Source organism: Engystomops pustulosus, chromosome 4, assembly GCF_040894005.1.
Source record: "Engystomops pustulosus chromosome 4, aEngPut4.maternal, whole genome shotgun sequence".
NCBI classification, from domain to species: domain Eukaryota; kingdom Metazoa; phylum Chordata; class Amphibia; order Anura; family Leptodactylidae; genus Engystomops; species Engystomops pustulosus.
Genome location: NC_092414.1, coordinates 138,334,302 through 138,356,477, shown reverse-complemented (window position 1 = coordinate 138,356,477; position 22,176 = coordinate 138,334,302). Strand labels below are relative to the sequence as shown.

The window sequence follows — 22,176 nt, the reverse complement described above, 5'->3', positions numbered from 1 at the left end:
ACAGGTGACAGTGTCTTGCTGGGGTGACATAAAACTGGCAAAGGCCTTGTAAAGCGTACCCCTGCCAGTGCTGGAAAAGCTGCCTGCTCGCCTACTCTCCCTCGCTACTTGTCCCGCAGAAGTACGCCCTCTGCCGCTAGCGCTGTCAGAAGGGAAATACTGTTTCAGCTTGTGCACCAGGGCCTGCTGGTATTCATGCATTCTCACACTCCTTTCCTCTCCAGGGATGAGAGTGGAAAGATTTTGCTTGTACCGTGGGTCCAGGAGAGTGAATACCCAGTAATCGGTGCTGGAATAAATTCTTTGAACGCGAGGGTCACGGGATAGGCAGCCTAGCAAGAAATCTGCCATATGCGCCAGAGTCCCAACGCGCAAGAATTCACTCCCCTCACTGGCCTGACTGCCCATTTCCTCCTCCTCCAACTCCTCCAACTCCTCTTCTTCTGCCCATACACGCTGAACAGTGAAGGACTGAACAATGGTCCCCTCTTCTGTCTCGCCAACATTCTCCTCCTCTTCCTCCTCATCCTCCTCTGCCTCCTCTGATATGCGCTGAGAAACAGACCTAAGGGTGCTTTGGCTATCAACAAGGGAATCTTCTTCCCCCGTCTCTTGTGACGAGCGCAAAGCTTCCGACTTCATGCTGACCAGAGAGTTTTTCAACAGGCCAAACAGCGGGATGGTGAGGCTGATGACGGCGGCATCGCCACTGACCATCTGTGTTGACTCCTCAAAGTTACTCAGCACCTGACAGATATCAGACATCTACGTCCACTCCTCATTGTAGACTTCAGCAAGCTGACTGACCTGACTACCAGTTCTGGTGGAAGTTGACATCTGGCAGTCTACAATCGCTCTGCGCTGCTGGTAAACTCTGGATAACATGGTTAATGTTGAATTCCACCTAGTGGGCACGTCGCACAACAGTCGGTGAGCGGGCAGTTGGAGGCGGCGCTGCGCTGCCCTGAGAGTGGCAGCATCTGTGCTGGACTTCCTGAAATGCGCACAGATGCGGCGCACCTTTGTGAGCAAATCAGACAGATTGGGGTATGTCTTGAGGAAACGCTGAACTATGAGATTTAACACATGGGCCAGGCATGGCACATGTGTCAGTCTGCCGAGTTGCAGAGCCGCCACCAGGTTACGGCCGTTGTCACACACAACCATGCCTGGCTTCAGGTTAAGCGGTGCCAGCCACAGATCAGTCTGCGCCGTGATGCCCTGTAATAGCTCTTGGGCGGTGTGCCTTTTATCGCCTAGGCTCCAGCGTCTGGGGTATGGAGAGCTGAACGCTGGTGGATGCTGTGGAGGCTCGTGGAGGCGAAGATGGGGTTTTCGCACGGGAGGTGTTTGGGCCGTGGTACTGGGCAGGGGGCTGACTAGCAGATGACACAGGGGAAGGAGCAGTGGTGTGCCCAGCCAGAGGTGAACGGGCTTGGTGCCATTGAGTGGGATGTTTAGCATTCATATGCCTGCGCATGCTGGTGGTAGTTAAGCTAGTAGTGGTGGAACCCCTGCTGATCCTGGTTTGGCAAAGGTTGCACACCACAGTCCGTCGGTCATCCGGTGTTTCTTTAAAGAACCTCCAGACTTCTGAAAATCTAGCCCTCGCCACGGGAGCTTGACTACGGGCAACATTTGGCGCTGATGCACCAGCTCTGGCCCTGCCTCTCCGTCTGGCCCCACCACTGCCTCTTCCAACCTGTTCTGCTATAGGACTCGCCTCCATCTCAGAAGCACTGTGTTCACCTGGCCTATCAACCCAGCTTGGGTCTGTCACCTCATCATCCTCCGATCCCTCAGTCTGCTCCCCCCTCGGACTTCCTGCCCTGACAACAACTTCACCACTGTCTGACAACCGTGTCTCCTCATCGTCCGACACCTCTTTACACACTTCTTCCACTACGTCAATAATGTCATCATCACCCACAGACTGCGACCGGTGGAAAACCTGGGCATCGGAAAATTGCTCAGCAGCAACCGGACAAGTGGTTTGTGACTGTGGGAAGGGTCCAGAAAACAGTTCCTCAGAGTATGCCGGTTCAAATGCCAAATTTTGCTGGGAGGGGGCAGACTGGGGGGAAGGAGGCTGAGGCGGAGGAGCTGGAGGAGTGCTGATTTTGGTGACATGGGTGGACTGCGTGGAAGACTGACTGGTGGACAAATGGCTAGAAGCATTGTCCGCAATCCACGACATCACCTCTTCGCACGAGTCCCAGTAACTTGAGACATGATGAACCTAGGGAGTGTAGCTCTGCGGCGTTCCCCTGCTCCCTCATCAGCAGTTGGTGTCTCACCCCGCCCAGGACCACGGCCTCTGACCCCTGCAGTAGTTGGACGCCCACGTCCACGCCCTCTACCCCTAGCCCTCGGGTTAAACATTTTCAAAATTAAAGTGTAAACTTCAAATTTTTTTTTTTTGTGTTTTTTGTGTTTTTTTTTTAAACAGAACGATGCTATCCTATTGCTATGGCTAGTTTCTAACCTACACTGACAGCACACAACTGGATTTTGTGCTGTGCCAGATGACTTTGAGTTATAAGATAAATAAACGTAAAAAATAAATAAATCAGCAGACTCGGCGTAATTCAAATCAAACCCCTAATAAATTGTCCCACTTTGGTGTTTGAGGTGGATATGTGTGTCACTAAGAGCTAAACACAACGGTCGCAAGTCTCCCAGCAAATTCCTCACAATATGGTATTAGCTGCACTAGTAATGCCAGCAAGCCCAGCCACAAGCAAACAAAAAAAAAGGAAAATATAACGCTATTGTAGGCCTAAGTAAGCCGTTGGGGTTCTCCTATGGCTATTTTCTAGCCCACACTCAAAACACACTGCTTTGGCAGATTAATGTGAGTTCTAAAAAGAAATAAACATAAAAAAAAATAAATCAGCAGACTCGGCGTAATTCAAATCAAACCCCTAATAAATTGTCCCACTTTGGTGTTTGAGGTGGATATGTGTGTCACTAAGAGCTAAACACAACGGTTGCAAGTCCCCCTGCAAATTCCTCACAATATGGTACTAGCTGCACTACTAATGCCAGCAAGCCCAGCCACAAGCAAACCAAAAAAAAAAGGAAAATATAACGCTATTGTAGGCCTAAATAAGCCGTTGGGGTTCTCCTCTGGCTATTTTCTAGCCCACACTCAAAGCACACTGCTTTGGCAGATTAATGTGAGTTCTAAAAAGAAATAAACGTAAAAAAAAAATAAATCAGCAGACTCAGCTCAATTCAAATCAAACCCCTAATAAATTGTCCCACTTCGGTGTTTGAGGTGGATATGTGTGTCACTAAGAGCTAAACACAACGGTCGCAAGTCCCCCTGCAAATTCCTCACAATATGGTACTAGCTGCACTACTAATGCCAGCAAGCCCAGCCACAAGCAAACCAAAAAAAAGGAAAATATAACGCTATTGTATTGTATTGAGGTGGATATGTGTGTCACTAAGAGCTAAACACAAGTCTCCCTGCAAATTCCTCACAATATGGTACTAGCTGCACTACTAATGCCAGCAAGCCCAGCCACAAGCAAACCAAAAAAAAAGGAAAATATAACGCTATTGTATTGTATTGAGGTGGATATGTGTGTCACTAAGAGCTAAACACAAGTCTCCCTGCAAATTACTCACAATATGGTACTAGCTGCACTACTAATGCCAGCAAGCCCAGCCACAAGCAAACCAAAAAAAAAAGGAAAATATAACGCTATTGTATTGTATTGAGGTGGATATGTGTGTCACTAAGAGCTAAACACAAGTCTCCCTGCAAATTACTCACAATATGGTACTAGCTGCACTACTAGTGCCAGCAAGCCCAGCCACAAGCAAACCAAAAAAAAGGAAAATAAAACGTTATTGTAGCCCTAAGAAGGACTGTTGGGTTCTTGTTGAATCACTCCTGCCTAACAGTAAGCTAATAGAACACCCTAACGCTTTCCCTGACCAGCAGCAGCTCTCTCCCTAGCGGCATCCAGACAGAGAATGACGCGAGCAGCGCGGGTAGGGGCTAGTCTATTCCAGGGTCACCTGATCTGGCCAGCCAACCACTGCTATCGACGTGTAAGGGTACCACGTCATGCTGGGTGGAGTGCAGAGTCTCCTGGCTTGTGATTGGCTCTGTTTCTGGCCGCCAAAAAGCAAAGTGGCGGGAGATGCCATTTTCTCGAGCGGGCGAAGTATTCGTCCGAGCAACAAGCAGTTTCGAGTACGCTAATGCTCGAACGAGCATCAAGCTCGGACGACTATGTTCGCTCATCTCTAGTTATAACCATATAAAGCGACGCAAGTCAGAATCCAAAAAATGGGTCTGAGCCTTAAAGGGGTATTCCGGGAATATGAACATCTGACACAAAAACCCATGATGATATAAATAAATGAATACAACAAAACTCAATGTCATCAGTCACAAAATGGAGCTTAAATAGTTTGATTTTATGATTTACAAAATTTATGGCCTCTCTAAAGTAGGTGGAGTTATCACTAAGATGGCCGCCACTGGAAACTACAAGCCCCAAGATCCTTTAGTTCTCAGTAACTCCTCCTCCCTCTTATGCTCTGCTCCCGGTGATTATATAACAGACTTTCTTGCTCTGTTACCATAGTAATGATGTGTAACTGCCATCACCACAACACTAACCATACTGGATGCACTGCAACCAACCGACTACAGCCAAACGTAGTGGTGATCACATGACCTGCCCAGGCAGGTGCAGGACATGTGATGTGGACATGTGACCAGCGGCCATCTTCTGTCCTGCTCTGCAATGGACCACGCGGAGGAAATTAACGGATTGATTAAAGGGCCAGTAGCATTTTAATTCTTCATTACAGTCTATGTCACCAGCATTTTCTGCTAAGGGGAGCAAAATTTTAAATTACAACTAATTACACATAAGCTTCTATTTTGAGTACCCATTCCCATTTGTATATGAATTATGCTGATTCCTGGAATACCCCTTCAAGCTGTAAAATGGCTGCATCCTTAAGGGGTTAAGGACCTCGCCCTTTTTTGTTTTTTCATTTCCATTTTTCACTCCCCACAATAAAAAATCTATAACTTTTTTATTTTTACACGTAAAGTTCTCTGTGATGGCTTGTTTTCTGTGTAACAAATTGCACTTCATAGTGATGGTATTTATTATTTCATGCCATGTACTGGGAAGCGGGAAAATGGTTACTACTTTATTCTTTGGGTCGGTGCGATTACGGGGATACCAAATTTGTATAGGTATTATAATGTGTTCATACATTTACAAAAATTTTAATCTTGTGTAGAAATTTTCTTATTTTATTTTGCCATCTTCTGGCGTTAATAACTTTTTCATACTTTGGTACAGAGCTGTGGTGGTGTCTTTTTTTGCAACTTCTGTTGAAGTTTTTAAATGCTACCATTTTTACGACCTTTTGATCACTTTTTATTGATTTTTTAATATTTTTCTAAATGGCAAAAAAGTGCCATTTTCGACTTTGGGCGCTATTTTCCGTTACGGGGTTAAATCCAGTGAAAAACCGTTATTATATTTTGATAGATCGCCAATGCCTAATGTGTTTGTGATTTTCACAGTTTATTTATATCTATATCAGATCTAGGGAAAGGGGGGTGATTAGAATTTTTTGTTTTTTTTATTAGAAATTATTTTTTCTTTTTTAAATTTTAATTTTTACTATTTTTCAGACTCCCTAGGGTACTTTAACCCTAGGTTGTCTGATTGATCCTATTATATACTGCCATGCTACTGTATGGCAGTATATGGGGATTTTCCTCCTCATTCATTACAATGTGCTTCTTCATGAAGCAGCACTAGTTTATTGAGAGGGAAAGTGCAGGCCATCTTTTGGCCACGATTGTCAATGCTCAGAGTGGAGTGCCGCATGTTACTTCCTTGACGGCGTCTACGGGTACTCTGCTGGTGGACTTGGTGGAGATTGTAGCCGAGTTTCAGCAGTTTCATAGTGAACTTTAAACCACTAGATTGGCTAAGAATGGTCTGGAATCTTATATGCCAATTTCATTGCTGCCTGTTGACATTAAAATTCTGGCTAAAATTCTGGCTCGACAGTTGATAGGAGAAATAGATGGGTTGATACATCAAGACCAATTGGGCTTTATGCCTAATCATTCTACTGCAATTCATTTGCATAGATAATTCCTTAACCCCTTAACGCTCTGCGCCGTAGCTCTACGGCGCAGAGGTATAAGGGATGTATGAAGAGGGCTCACGGGCTGAGTCCTCTTCATACAGAGGTGGGGGTTTTTGCATTTTGCACAAAACCCCCACCGCTAATAACCGCGGTCGGTGCCTGCACCGATCGCGGCTATTAACCCCCTAAACGCCGCCGGCAAAGTCGCCGGCGGCGTTTAAAAGACGGCGGCGCGCGGGCGCCGCCATCTTTTTTTCGATCGCCACGCCCCCGAACGTCATCGGGGGGCGGCGATCGGTTGCCATGGTAGCCTCGTGTCTTCTTTTGACACGAGGCTATCTGGCAGCTGCATATTCGTTACAATGAGCCAGTGGCTCATTGTAATGAATGTGCTGCAAAAATGCCATATATTGCAATACTGTAGTATTGCAGTATATGGTAGCAGCGATCTGACTATCTAGGGTTAATGTACCCTAGATGGTCTAAAAGATAGTGAAAAAAAAAAGAAAAAAAAAAGTTTAAAAAATAAAAAAAATCAATAAAATATTAAAAGTTCAAATCACCCCCCTTTCCCTAGAACGGATATAAAACATAACAAACAGTAAAAATCACAAACATATTAGGTATCGCCGCGTCCCAAAATGCCCGATCTATCAAAATATAAAAACGGTTACGGCCGGCGGTGACCTCCGAGGCGGGAAATGGCGCCCAAATGTCCGAAATGCGACTTTTACACCTTTTTACATAACATAAAAAATGAAATAAAAAATGATCAAAATGTCGCACAGACCTCAAAATGGTAGCAATGAAAACGTCGCCTCATTTCGCAAAAAATGACCCCTCACACATCTCCGTGCGCCAAAGTATGAAAAAGTTATTAGCGTCAGAAGATGGCAAAAAAAATTTTTTCTTTTTTGTACACATTCGTTTAATTTTTGAAAATGTATTAAAACACAATAAAACCTGTATAAATTTGGTATCACCGCGATCGCACCGAACCAAAGAATAAAGTAGGCATGTTATTTGGAGCGAAGAGTGAAAGTCGTAAAAACTGAGCCCACAAGAACGTGACGCACGTGCGGTTTTTTTTCAATTTTTCCACATTTGGAATTTTTTTTCAGCTTCGCAGTACACGGCATGTTAAAATAAATAACATTGCGGGAAAGTAAAATTCGTTACGCACAAAATAAGCCCTCACACAGGTCTGTACACGGAAAAATGAAAAAGTTAGGGATTTTTGAAGTTGGAGAGCGAGAAATGAGGCGAAAAACCCTCCGTCCTTAAGGGGTTAATATCCAGTTGAAGTCAGATAATGTGGGGAGCAGGGCGGTTCGATAGCATCGAGTGGGAATACCTGTGGGCAGTTCTAGAAAAGGTAGGGTTGGGTCCCAATTTTAGGAAGTGAGTTCAGCTCTTGTATACAAGTCCTAGGGCAAGAGTTAGGGCCAACGGTATATTGTCTCAGCCCAATGTCACCCTTGCTATTTGCCCTGGCTATAGAGCCTCTGGCAAAAATGTTAAGAGATAGTCAGTTGATCACAGGTCTCATATATAATTAGCATAGAGAAAAAGTAGCTCTGTATGTGGACGACCTGCTGCTCTTCCTAGGTGACACAGAAACATTATTAGAAAATGCCATCACAGCTATTGGACAGTTTGGAGACTTTTCTGGACTGCGAATAAACTGGAACAAGTCAGTACTAATGCCTATTGACCCCTTATCGGAGAACTCTGCAGTAGCCAATACACCCATTCAGGTAGTTATAACATTTAAATACTTATGAGTTTGGGTCTCGGCAAGAGTTCAAGATGATTTACAGCTAAATCTGATCCCTCTGCTGCTTACACGATTTGTTGCCAAGATCACGACATGGGGCAAGCTGCCACTTTCGTTAGTTGGCAGTCAATTTGACTAAAATGATATTAATGCCCCAATTGTTGTATGTCATTCATAATACACCAGTATGGATTCCCCCCAGATATTTTCATGAATTTCAGTCACTTTTTAGAGAGCTGATTTGGAAAAAGGGGGTGGCATGAATTAAATATGAAACACTGCAAAGGTCTAAGGATGCTGGAGGACTTGCGCCCCCGAACCCTTGGATCTACTTTCTAGATTCACAATTACAAGGGGTTGGGGAGCGGAGGTTGCTACCTTGCTTGGGGCGATAACATTCCACAAGCCTCTACTGGCATCTCTCGGAGCCGGATTCCCAGGGCGGAGAGGGACAAGGACTCCCACTTTTTCTCTTATGGTAAAAGTCTGGGAAAAAAATTAAACAGCTGTTGGAGGTCAGTGGCTGCACCCCTTTCACCCCCATTTGGAGGAATCCGAAATTACCAGATACGATGTGCCTGGCATACCGAATTGGCCACGACAACGCTTACCACTGGTACTGCTCCTGTGATCACAATTACAGCCGCTAGGGTTGAGACTACCGGCCTGATTTCAAACAGTGGGATGGAATTTTGTCATCTGTTCCCCAGGTTTCCACAGCTGTGGCACTAAGGATTTCACATATATACCTTATCCACAGAGTATACAGAACCCCTTCTTTTTATTTCGCATTAGAATTAGACAGGATGATATTTGCCCCAGGTGCGCCCAAGGCCTAGCTGATGATATGCATTTGTTTTAGGGCTGTGCATTCCTAGGCTGCTTGTGGAGCAGAGTGCTCACTTACCTAGAAGATATATTTCAGATAACCATACCTAAAACTCTCTTGCAATGTGTCCTAGGATATGTTGAGGAGTTACCGGGTAATCAAAGTCTCAGGCTGGTGCTCAAAAGATCATTCTATCAGGCTAGGTTGATTGCATAGAAATGACTTAGTTTGGACCCTCCTACTCTCAAGGAGTAGAGGATAAATTGCTCAAATGGAAATAGGGGTTTACCTTAAGAGGAAGGCTATGAAAAAAATTTGAAAAAAATTAAGGGAAGTAGCCAGGGGCATTGATATGACATTTTGGTTGTTTATAGGGGTACTATAGAAATTCATTGTTATAACTGAATGAAAACTGGAATCTGCATGTTGATAACTGTGCTGCCTGAACTCTATGTATTGTATAATGTAATGTATAGTGATTTATGAGACTATATGCGCCATCAGGAGGGAGGCTTTGGGGAGGAAGGAGGGAGGGGAGTTCTTGTGTTTGTATATGTAAAAACAAAAAATTGTTTAATAAAAATGTATTTGATTAAAAAAAGAGAGTGATGTACTCAATGGCAGCCTTAATCCCCCATTGTTAGCGTACTGTATGCCATATTTCCTAGGGAGCCAGAACAAAATCTAAACCAGATTAGACTTTGCAGAGATTTCAGCTGTGGTCTTCACCAGTTACTGTTGTAACGTAGGAAGCCATTAATACAAATACAGGCACTTTAATTGATGTAATTTCTTTATTCCCTTTAAATTATCATTCTCGAAATTTGTATGCTAATTTTCATGTATATATTTACTTCAGCCCAACAAAAGGCTTCATTGGGTTTTCTTCCCATGGAGGCAATGTGGACAATGCCTGGCTGACATCTTCATCAATGGGCCATCCCCAGGCCTGGAAGAATGGGGTCAGGTTTTTATTGACTGCTTGGGAGAACTTCTTTGCCCAGAGATTCATCTTATTTTTATTGTCAGTGCTTACATTTGACATGGTCTGGTACTCAGAGAAAAGACGCTTAAAGGGATCCCAGCCAAAGCCTTCTTGTAGCTATGAGAAATAGAATAGAAAGCACAACAAAGTTATCCCAAAGTTAAGCTTAAAATGCCACTCCAGGCAAAAACTAAAAATTCAACCTTTGTCCAAAGTCAGGAAGTTACATGCTGCTTCACCTTAAATCATGTAAATGGTAATTTTCTATTGTCCGCTACTGGGTATGAGATGAAGTCTGTACTTCTTATACAGTAGCACTATTGTTTGGCATAGCCACTTGTGAGGGCTTATATAAAATAATGACATTATTTTACCATAGAGAGTATGGCTCTATAAGGGACTAGTTGGATAAAGGTAAGGTGTAAAATTGCTGGAAGCCTAACATAGTTCAGAGTAGATGTTTGACTGTCATATTCATTACAGCAGAGTCGAAACCATCGGTGTTCTGACTTGGCTTTAGAGAACCTCAATAGCTCTCTGTTCAGGGAAAGCCTGGACTTATTTTATTAACAATTCTAAGCATCCTTTGCTAGCTTATCCCTGAAATGACTTAGACTGTGAGGTGATTTTCTGTTTCTTAAAACCTTGATAGTATTATTACGTTCAAATTATCAAATTCCATTGGTAATTGAAACAGAAAAAATAAAGTCCTGCCATTTTCTAAAGGGCTCGATTTTTACTGTGAAGTTCAGATGACATATCTTCTGTCTTCTGTTCATTTTCTGATATATTACAGTGCTTATCATAGAAAAATAAAAATTAATAAGTTTATGGAAGTGCACTAATAAATCACCAGATAAATTACACAGCGTTTTACAGTTTTTAAGTGGCATAATTTAATATAAACGAAAGGTGTTAACAATACAAGGTTTCTCGTACCTGAAGATAAGTCTCAAGTGCTGTCCACACACTCCAATCTGCCAGCTTTGCTCCATTCTTCAAATACAGTTTTATACAGGCATCCCTCTCTGCTGGTTTTAGGGAAGGATGAGCTTTATCCCGAGGGATTCCCAACACATTTTCATGTACATATACGGACCACAGGTTGCATGTTGCTTCTGTAGTGTTAGGAGGGAATTCCCATGCTCGCTGCTGCTGATTGTGTCCAAGTTCATGTATCGGTCCCCATATTCCGTCTTTTTTCATACATTGTAAGCCTGTTATTGGAGTTGCTGATGGCAGATGGCACATGATAGGGTACCCAGCATGCATCCATCCTACAGTAAAAATATTTACAGGAATAAAAACGGAATTTGAATAAGTGATAATCCTAAATGTGTAATACGCTTTAGCTTATGACATATCTATGACACAGAAAGAAGAGAAAAAGGACAGCAATCCTGGATATTCCTAGAAGGTTTGGTTGGTGCTCGCAGCTGGGGATCCAGTGCTCAGAGTCCCATAAATAGCATAAAAGTGGAGAGAGCCACAGCACTCGGTACGGTTCAATTCCAAATCGTCTTTATTATAACATCATCAGGCATAAAATAGCAACGTTTCGATTCCAGATGCTTGAGAAAGATTCATCTGGAATCGAAACGTTGCTATTTTATGCCTGATGATGTTATAATAAAGACGATTTGGAATTGAACCGTACCGAGTGCTGTGGCTCTCTCCTCTTTTATATCTATGACACATTGATGATAGCTTATACCTTTATACTATAAAGTCTCAGTTATTTGCTTAACTTGTTTTTATTAGATTTTCAACTGTATACACCTATTTTCAACATACATGTACAGGGCCGGGGCCAGCACTGGGCATACCTGTGCAGGTGCCAGGGTTCAGGGCGGCTGGGGGGGGGGGGCACATAAGGCGGTACATAAGAAATCCATGGAGTGAGGGGGGGCTGTAACTAATTAATCCATTGCGTATAAGTAGGGCTTATATAAAATAATCAAGAGGGGGCTGTGTGGTATGATAGACTAGGGAACAGGAGACTGTTTTAGTTTTTGATTTTTTTAATGCAGCCATGTGAGTTCACTGCAAAGGGGCTGCTGCCCAGGGGCCTACTAAAACCTGGAGCCTTCTGTATAACAAAGTAGTGTAAAGGCAATGGTGAGACATAGTAAATTCAGCATCCTTAAACTCCCATCCAACCCTTTTACCTGCTGAGATTTGCACATCTGCGACAATTCTCTCAGGTCGTAGAAATTTTTTGGGAACTGCGGCAAGATCAGCTATTGCATTCATAATCGTGTCCCATTCAGATAACAATGCTTCTGGATTGTCCAAGGACCGTATGACATCAGAGGGGACAGTCAAAATTATATTCTCTGTTATTAATTCAGCCCAAGGTGCTGGGTATTTGCGAATTTCATCCATCCATGATGAAAGATTGGTCTGACCTGGAAAGAACCCCCAAAACAATGTTTTCAAAAAATTGTCACTGGTATTTGAATTTATAAGGATTAAAGGAAGTAGCAGGTCAGGCATTGAAATCCATTAACAAAGATGCAAAAATAAAATAATTAAAAATAAAAAAAGTAGTTTTTGTGTAAAAAGCTTTTCAAATTACTACTTATCAACATAGTATAATGCTGTGTAATGTAAGTTTTAACTGTTTGGGAGCAAATAACAATTTAATAATAATAATTTGTAGTGGTAAAGGACTGCTGGTCGACAGGCCCTGTTCTGAGTATGTTCTCAGAACAGAAGGAAAATCGACAGAGAAACAGATAGATAAATACACAGACACAAGAGAAATGGGCTCAGGAACAGGGATCCAAATCAGGATGGGATTCAGGGTTCTGGGATCAGGCAGGATTCAGGCTCAGGTACAGTTTCTGGGCCCTGGATCAAGCTGGGGCTCAGAGTTCTGGGTCAGGCATGATCTGGGCTCAAATACTGGTTTGGGGTTCATTGATGTTGGCCCTGCCCCCCATGCATGAGGAACTCACCCTCATGCATTATTGCCTTTGAATCCCCATGTGGATTAGCCAGCCCTGTAGTCAGCCAGCCCATGTGTCCCTGTAGATAGCCAGCCCATTTGCCCCTGTAGTAAGCCAGCATTCCCCCAATATAATGTGATGCTCTGACACACAAGTTGTGACATCAGTCACTGCTGACATAAGAAAGCATGTCACTGCCAGACCGAAAAAGAGTAGACCTGCGGGGGGAGAGATATGTTATGGTAAACTTTATTTTGTTCAATAATACCTTCACATTGCATAAGAGTGGGTGTCCTTAACACAAAAGTAGATGTGCCTTAAGGGTTTATAAGAAAATCAACCACACTGGTGCAATAGTCATGATTAAGGGCAGTGAATCTGCCTGAAATACATTGACATTTTTGGATATCTGTATGCATCCTTGGATGTTTTAAATATGCCCTAATAAAGAAAAGATCGCAGTTTCCCATGTGCTGGATCTGATTTTGTTATTTCCACCCCCACTTGGAATGCAGATGAAGTGAAGAGGGAAATAATTGAAATTACTGAAGTTACTAGCGAATGCGATTATTTTAGGACCTACTGGTGTACAAGTCCTAATAAATCCTCCCCATACCATGTATATCCCATGATTTGTAAAGCGCTGCGGAATATGATGGCACTATATAAAGATGATGATTTTTATTATAATACTGTAGAGAATACTTTACTTCTTACCTTTAATAAATGTTGGAGCTGGTTCAGCTCCATAGACTGTAACTGGAACAGTCCCTAGATCACTTTTCCCCTTGACAATAACATACAGAAGTCCTCCCCAGATAGAGGATATCACAACCTTTTCACCATCAACATTCTTTCTGTGCACAACCACTGGAGCACGGCACAACTCTTCTGCTGAACTTAGGTCATCAGAGTGGCAGCCAACCTGTACCTGCAATAAGAATTGGAAAAAAAGGGAACAAATGAAAACGATTCTATAATTAACCCATACATTATCCATTTCTTGTTGTATGCAAGAGACATGCTATTAAAAGTTGTTATCAAGCTGGTACCAAGTACCTCCCAAATTGCATGTTTCCTGTGATGTTTCCTGGGATACCTTCTATATGTTAGAGATATTGTTTAAGTGAAGGTACTATCTTAATCAGTAATCCCTGATGCAAACTTTTAGAAAAGTAAGTAACACATTTAATGGAAATCCCTGAGTTATATTACTATTATTACAAATTTCCTTGATCTTGTTGAGGAAATACAGATTTTCTTGAGAGCGGTAAAGGGCATGTTTTCCACTTGTTTGTAGAAAATAGGATCCCGTTTTTTGAAAGAATTGTTTAGATGGATTGAGGATATTAGACACCTAGAAGAACTTAAAACCTTCTTATTCCATCAACAATCAAAATGGCTTCATACTTGGACTCCAATTCCATTTGGATACATTGTCAACAAAACAGTGAATAAGTTGACTTGTTTAGTTTTGAGAGAGTATATATAGGAGGAGGTGATAAGGAGGTATTTCCCTTCCCTCTTAATTCTTTCCCTTCCTTTTTTCTCTGTATTTTCTTAGTTTTTTTAGTTTGGTTGTAAAATAAAAATAGGTAATAAAGAATAATAAAATTATAATAATAAATCTTTATATTGCATCATCATATTTCATGGCCCCTTTACATATCATGGGCTCCCCTTGTTTTCTTGTCTTTCCTTTCCTCTTTGTTCTACTGGTTATTATGACACTGTAAATGCATATGTATCCAACAAAACTGACCTGAGAGGGGTCTCTGCTTAGCCTGTTCGACTGTAATGTACTTTCTTATTTTTTTCATTAAATAAAACTTTGTTGAAACTACTGGTAAATACTTATATGAGAGTCATGTCACACTCTTTTTTTCTTCCAGTGGTTGGCTCAATAGTTTTATCTGTGTAATTTGCATTGCTCAGCTTGTAGCCATCATGACTGTATTTTTCAAGAGTGGTATTTTGATGGGACAAAATAATTGGGCAGTAAACGGGTTAGGGCAAGCACAAAACTATGCTTACTATTACCTGAAGACCTTTGCCTGCAGCTGAAGCTGGGAACACAAGTATTGCTGTTTTTCTGCCAGGCAGGTACAGCCCAGTACTTCTCCATGCATCATCACCTGGATACAAAATAATGAAGTTATTTCAGCACAATCACCCAATTAATATATTACACCACCTGTACAAAAACCAAAGCGTTCAAGCTAACTTATATAATTACAACTACTGTAGCTTATGTATATGCTAAACTCTATTAAATCTTATTGCTAAGATTAATACTCTATTAATAGAGTTTACACTCACCGGCCACTTTATTAGGTACACCTGTCCAACTGCTCGTCAACACTTAATTTCTAATCAGCCAATCACATGGCGGCAACTCAGTGCATTTAGGCATGTAGACATGGTCAAGACAATCTCCTGCAGTTCAAACCGAGCATCAGTATGGGGAAGAAAGGTGATTTGAGTGCCTTTGAACGTGGCATGGTTGTTGGTGCCAGAAGGGCTGGTCTGAGTATTTCAGAAACTGCTGATCTACTGGGATTTTCACGCACAACCATCTCTAGGCTTTACAGAGAATGGTCCGAAAAAGAAAAAACATCCAGTGAGCGTCAGTTCTGTGGGCGGAAATGCCTTATTGATGCCAGAGGTCAAAGGAGAATGGGCAGACTGGTTCGAGCAGATAGAAAGGCAACAGTGACTCAAATCGCCAACCGTTACAACCAAGGTAGGCAGAAGAGCATCTCTGAACGCACAGTACGTCGAACTTTGAGGCAGATGGGCTACAGCAGCAGAAGACCACACCGGGTGCCACTCCTTCTGAAGTTCTGAAGGCAAAAAGGGGTCCAACCCGTTACTAGCATGGTGTACCTAATAAAGTGGCCGGTGAGTGTATATTACAATTCCAGGCAGGATTTCTAAACTTGATTTAACACAAACCTTTTTCCTTTACTTATAGCTACATGCCCTTTTTATAATGCTTACAAAATATACACTTAACAGAATCTTATGATAATAGTAATTAAGAGTATTACCATCTTAAAATTATAAATATTATTAGCAAGTTAAAATAAGTTATTCCGGTGGCAATTCCCAAAATGTACCAGATGAGGTAATGAATTTTTAAAAACAATCCCTGCCTTCAAATAAAATAAGTTGAAATGGATCATCATTTTGGCATCATTTTCACATCAGTGATTTTTCACTGAACCCACTTTTACTAATGGATCCACACAGATTGTTTTTCTTTTCATGGCTTCATTAGTTTTTAACTGATGCCTTACTGACCCAATCCTTTCAATGGGCTTTTTCACATTTCAGTTTTTTTCACTAATCAGTGGTCAATTTGGAACCTGTTCTTTTTGTGTTCACTGACAACAGTGGGTCAGTGGAAAAAACTGAAGTGTGAAAAAATGGAAAAGAATAGGTCATTAAGGCATCCGTAAAAAAAAATCACCGAAGCCAGTAAGAGAAAACCAATCTGTGTGTGTCCATTGGTCAAAATGAGTAAATGAGTAAAAATCACTGATGTGAAAAAAAACACCAATGTGAAAGGACCCTACCTCTTTTTACCCACCTGTTTGCAATGCAGTTGGAATTCTTTCTCTATTCCCCATAATTCCTGACCAATCAGTGGTCTTGTTTCAGCACCCAATATACTAATCAGGCTCAGAAGTAAGGGGCCATGACACCTCTCACCTGACACCTCAACAGTAGAGAGCTTTAATACAATATTAGGTGGACATAACTGCTGAACAATCATTTTGCTATTTGTATCTTATCTTGTACAAGAACTGTTGTTTTGTTATACTCTCCATCTCTCCTTTACGTTTCAATTGCTCTGTAACGGTAAGGACTAAAGAATAGAAATCCAGAGTTGGAAATTGCAAGGTGATGAAAGATTCTCTATAAATTATATTTCTGCAACAAAATGTATTAAATATTTAAAAAATATACATTGGATACATTACCGTGATTTGTAGCATCAATCTCTACTGTAACACCGTCCTTGTCTGTGCAATGAATATTGCACAAAGCTGGATCATCCAGACAGCTAACTTCGTGGGCTAAGCACATGATAAGAGCTTCTTTAGAGCAGCTTTTCACTGGATGTGTTTCACTAACATTTGGTAAGATACATGATTGAACTAGGGATGAAAGCTCTTGTCGTAGCGATGCAATTACAGGACTTACTGGTAACTTCAAAAAACTAGCTACATCCTTTCTAAGCTGGGACAACCAGGAACTCAGATGTAGTTTTAACTCAGCTCCACTAGTCAGATCCCTCAAAACTGGGCACAATGCTCTGAGGAAATGATATGTGTTAGCTGCTTCCTGAGGATCCAATGCTTTATACAATTTTCGTTCTACTGTACTGGGTAGAATACTTATTCCAAACTTGTTAAGGATTTTATTGCCTGGATATTGAGAAACTGCATTTGAATTGGAGTAGGACCAGTACCAAGACTGTCCAGCAACAAGAAGACCTCCTCCTTCTGCTACAAACTGCTGGATTTTTTCTTTTTCACCATCACTGTAAGAAGTACAGCAGTAGACACTGAGACCAGGAACTAAATCGGATACTATGCAAGATAACCCTTCAGTCTTTAAGATGTGTGCAAGGTCTTTCAGGTCTTTATTTACACCAATCTTTCCCTTTCTACCCGAGTCTAACCAAGAAATTGTGTTTAGAGTGAGAGTCGTAAGTTCCGGTTTAGATAAAAATGCTTCATGTCCCTCAACAACCACACGCCCTCTGCCATAAAAAGCAGCACCTACAAAGCACTGATAGCCATCAGTCATTCCAACTGGGAATGTTAAAGAACCATGGAGTAGAAGTTCTGAAGGAATACTACTGCCACTGATGTCCAGATTGGTTACACCTTGCAGAAGAACCTTTAGTTCTGTTGAAAAGTCCACACTGTAAAGAGAGAATAATCACAAACATCAACATCAAATCATTAGCATCTTAACTATGTGATCGTTCAGCATTTTATACAGGTTATTCTGCAGGCCCATGCACCATGGATTATGTAAATATAGATAGCGGCTGGGGAATGGCTCATGCCACCTTATTTCTCATTCTGATCCTACACCTCCCCTGCCATCCCTTCTTTTTCAAAGATTGTAAGCTCTTGTGACCAGGGCCGACACTCCTCTTGTTTTATCTTAAGATCTCATTGCTCTGCACTGTCTTATCTTGTATGTGCCCTATGATCTGTAAAGTGCTGCAAAATATGTTGGCACTATATAAAGATTTATTAAGATTTTAATAATAGTTAACTGTGTGTACTTACTTATTGTACCATGGTGTATTTGGCATTTTATCACTGATATCAAAAATTCCTTTTTCTCCATAATTGTCTGTAAAATAAACTCCAGCAACAGAAATTATGTTATTTCCCGGAAAATGAAACAGAACATTAACTGTTTTGTGTTTGTAGGACCAGTGCCAAGCTTGAGCTGCAATAAGAAGGCCACCACCTTCTTTCACAAAAGATACAATCTCTGCTGCTTGACTCTCCTCATAACCGGTGGTACAAAGCACTCCTAACTCTTTCTGCAGACCAGAGATCTTTTCAACCTTATGTCCAGATGCCAAGAGTGTCTGTTCCAAATTGCTCAAACTTTTATCGACGCCAATTACTGCTTCTGAGAAGGGTTTCAGCCAAGATACTGCATTCTTCAGGAAATCCATGAATTGAGGATGGTCCATATATGTTTCATGGGTCATGACAACAATTCGTCCTTTTCCATACTTCGAGGCAGCAATAAGGACATGTTTTTGAGGGCTCACTAGCACAGGGAATGCAGTGTCACCTGTCAGAAGAAGGTTGCAGGGCACACTGCTCCCCGAGAAATCTAGTTTTTTTACATCCTTTACAAGGGAGTAGTAATCCTCACTAGAAGCCATCTTTTTTTAACTGAAATAAAGAAGGCAAAAATTCATTGTATAAGTAAACTTTTTTTTTCAAGATAGGAATACAGTCTTTAGGGATCAAACCTAGTTGTCCTAGTAGCCTTCATTAAAATGTAAGTATACTGGATTTTATCAATCTGTAAATCTAATCTTTTTTAATGCTAGACAAAAAAATAGCAAGGGAGACTGGGGTTTACATAGATACATAGAACTTGTATGCTATTTTTATGTAGGGAAGCTCTAAGGTGGAAAGTAAAGGGAGTGCTACATGGGAATCATAACTGACTGGGGAACACTATTGAGATGCTAGGTCAATAATTGGGGATTCTTGCTGTGCGGGCAGCCCTGATGGTGTACTATTAATTTGTGGCGAAAAGAGATGCTACTTTCAAAAAAAGGCACACATGCAAAGTTTTAAAGTATACTGCACAAAAATAGATAGTTATTTAGTTCTTTGTAATAGTAGGACATTTTTAAAAGATGTCTGGATTAGAAGTTTGCTGACAGGGGGGAAAGGCATCTGGACAGACAAGTTCTTGTGACTGGAAGTTGTATCCGCTTTGGCTATAGGGCCAACCCATCCTAGTTGAACAATACAGGCCATTATTTCAGACTCTGCTCAGTTTTTCATGCACTATACAAGAATTCATCCTATATTCAATATATATTCTATATTATTTTCTTAGGCTATATTCCATCTCTTGCTAACTGCATAAAATTTCAACTCCCTATTTGCTAAACCATCCATTGTCTTCCTTCCCATCTATTATCCTGCAAACACCAGATGTATACCAAGCTCCAGGCTTCTCTGTAGTCCCATTGACTTTGGACTTTGTATATAAGATGGCGGCTAATGACTGGTTCAAGCGGCAGTGTTTTTATTTATTGAATTATTTTATTCTGTTGCCATATACAGAATGGCTGGACCATTATACAAACTCTATACAATTCTACAAACATATTATACTGTGCCCCCCGTTCATCCTCATAGACTGTAAGCTCTTGCCAGCAGGGCCCTCACTCCTATTGTATGACTGTTTGTACTCTTTAATGTTGTATTTTATTTGTATATTTCCCTTATGATTTGTAAATAAAGATTTTAAATGAAAATTATTATTATTATTTTAAAATTGTATCTGAAACTGGTATGCAGACCAGTGTTGGTGCTTACAGTCTACAAATACAGCAAACCCTTGCAACTGGCCCTACTTGGTGTTATATATTTTGTAAACTATATCAGACATGAGACAGATGATATGTGAGATACTGCTATATACATAAAGTTGTGGGATAACTATCATCTCTCCTTATAGTTCATTTTCTTAATTTTGGATTTATTGGTACAATAAATGAGTTATAAGTAATTTATAATAAAAAGTACATTTATTAAAAGGATATTGCCCAAAAGTCCACTCATTTTCATTACTGCAAATTTATAGATGGTTGCTAAAAGGTGACTGTAGAAAAAACATTTAGAACACTGCTCTTTAAAAGTATTAGGAAGATAAAGGGATAAGATGCAGGGTTAATCTTTATAATTACATTTAATAGAACAATCTGAATCAGATAAGAACAATCCAGCTAGAATTGGGAATCCACCCCTGTGTGAAAGAACTAGGATGAGTGTTGCATGTCTTTTACATTCATGTGATGGCCATTAATAATTAGCTTTAGGCATCCATACACTTAAACATTGCTTGCAACCTGCAGGATTTTCATCATCTACTTAGGGGTAAAATATAAAAGTGCAGTGCAGTGTAGATTGTATATTAAGTGTAATTCAGCATCACAAACTGCACTATTTTGAAGTTGTTTTATTCTGGTTATTTTAGTTAATATCTATGTAATGAGCTCAATTTACCACAGTACAGGAAACAAATACATTCTCTTTTGCTTTTTGTATTAAATCCTGGTTATTTCGCTGTGCCCTTTTTGCTTAGAAAATTTTGATGTGAACTATATTGGTCTAATATGACTTATGTCAGAAAATAATATGTCTCCCACATCATGGCCACATGTGGATTTAGGTTATATGTTGTTGGCAGTTGCTGACTGATAAAACATATGGTAATTGTTTAAAGGAATTATTTCCAAACATCTTACAATAAATTGTTCATTATCACTAGCCTGATGGAATGAAGAAATGTGTCACATGTGATTACATCTGAAAGCTGTAAAATACACGGAGCAACAAATGAATCTTTTTTTTTAAAGTACACATCTTGATAGCAAGCACTTGCATGTTGCCTAAGAACGTATAGAAATAATATAGTACTATATGGCTTTCTGGGACACTCTTGTACAGCTAGTTGCAACACTTTAGACGACATTACATTTACATTTTGAAGGGATTCTTCTATCTCCAAAAACACTGCAGAAGTAAAAAAGTTGTTGTGTAAAGACATAACTTTACTGCTTCCCAGTGTTGGACTTTCCCAGTGTTTACCAAGGAGATGTGAACGTAGCCTTATGTGTAGTTACAGTGACTATGACATATCCAGGCACTTAACAACTTTTACTATAGGTTACTCAGAACATGTTGCATTTTGTGAAAAAATGAAAAGAAATCTACTGACCTAAAAAATACATCACAGACCAAAATTTTTTATATTTCACTACTCGCTTAAGAAATGTAGCATCTGCAGCTGTTTTCTTCAAGTAAAACAAATCTTAAACACAAACATACTTTGTATATTTCTCGATAGAAATGAAAACAACATCTGACTGTTGCCTCTTTGTACAGTGATGCAGTGAAATATGCAAAAAAACTATTTATTGTTAAAAATCTTGCCGCCAGATGTTACATTAAAGTCTGAATCCATAGTTATTGGTGGGTTTTGATTTTTTTTAAACATTTATTGCTCTTGGTATGGTGATTTTTGTTTGTTCCCCAATGTTTCCTAAATGCTAGAAAAAATCTGTAAAACTGACTTATTAACAGCATTACCACCACCAAAAAAAAAAATGATGTTTTTTTTTCAGATGAAACATGAACAAATACCAGAAGTTCACATGCACATTGAGTGCGGCATTGGTTTTAAGCAGCAGCTAAAATAGCAGCTAACAATTCAAAATTTCTACTACAACTTTTTTTGTATTTTTGTAACTTTTGGCGTAAGGGTTGTGGGTTTTTAAAAGATATCTCATTTATAGATCCAATTTTATCAAAAACTGTCACAAAATGCAACCACGAAATGTAAATTAAGAAAAATTATATAACAATGGAAAAGAAATAGTTAAATAACAATACTGTTATGTATTTTTCACAGGTGTATTTTACCTGTCCCAGAAGAGCTTGACTCTGAAAAGTGAGACACAAGTGGTGATCAGTCAGCCTACAATGGTCACAAAAGGCACAGCTCCTTCTATTTAGCCAGTGAGGGTGGAGACATTAGATAGCGGGGGTGTAGTTGTATGTGAAAGGAATGACATAAGAGGTTGTTTATCGGCAGAATTTTGTATTGTTTATGTTTTTTTCTATGTACTAGGAGCAGCTGTTTATCAACATCTATGGTTTCTGCTTAACAAACATTTCAGTAAGAGAGTATGCTT

The 22,176-nt window shown here is 40.5% G+C and overlaps 1 protein-coding gene across 1 annotated transcript; it reads right to left on the bottom strand.

Moving 5' to 3' along the window:
• Positions 1-9,561: 9,561 nt before the first annotated feature.
• On the bottom strand, positions 9,562-21,960 carry LOC140125653 (TRPM8 channel-associated factor homolog). Its single transcript, XM_072144522.1, has 8 exons — positions 21,905-21,960; positions 18,002-18,628; positions 16,676-17,625; positions 14,730-14,824; positions 13,407-13,620; positions 11,907-12,146; positions 10,678-11,015; positions 9,562-9,855 (listed from the first exon to the last, which is right to left on the bottom strand). The coding sequence occupies exons 2-8, from the start codon at positions 18,616-18,618 to the stop codon at positions 9,604-9,606; spliced, it is 2,706 nt and encodes a 901-aa protein (XP_072000623.1). The 5' UTR covers positions 18,619-18,628; positions 21,905-21,960; the 3' UTR covers positions 9,562-9,603.
• Between the last annotated feature and the right edge of the window lie 216 nt (positions 21,961-22,176).

What these genes read in the sequence shown, in the direction of transcription:
- LOC140125653 (XM_072144522.1), bottom strand. Translation starts at nt 18,618, where the DNA reads ATGGCTTCTAGTGAGGATTACTACTCCCTTGTAAAGGATGTAAAAAAA. An exon ending in AATACACCATGGTACAATAA is followed by an intron (nt 17,626 to 18,001) that starts GTAAGTACACAC and finishes CTCTCTTTACAG; the next exon opens with TGTGGACTTTTCAACAGAAC. An exon ending in CTGCAGGCAAAGGTCTTCAG is followed by an intron (nt 13,621 to 14,729) that starts GTAATAGTAAGC and finishes TTCTTATTGCAG; the next exon opens with GTACAGGTTGGCTGCCACTC.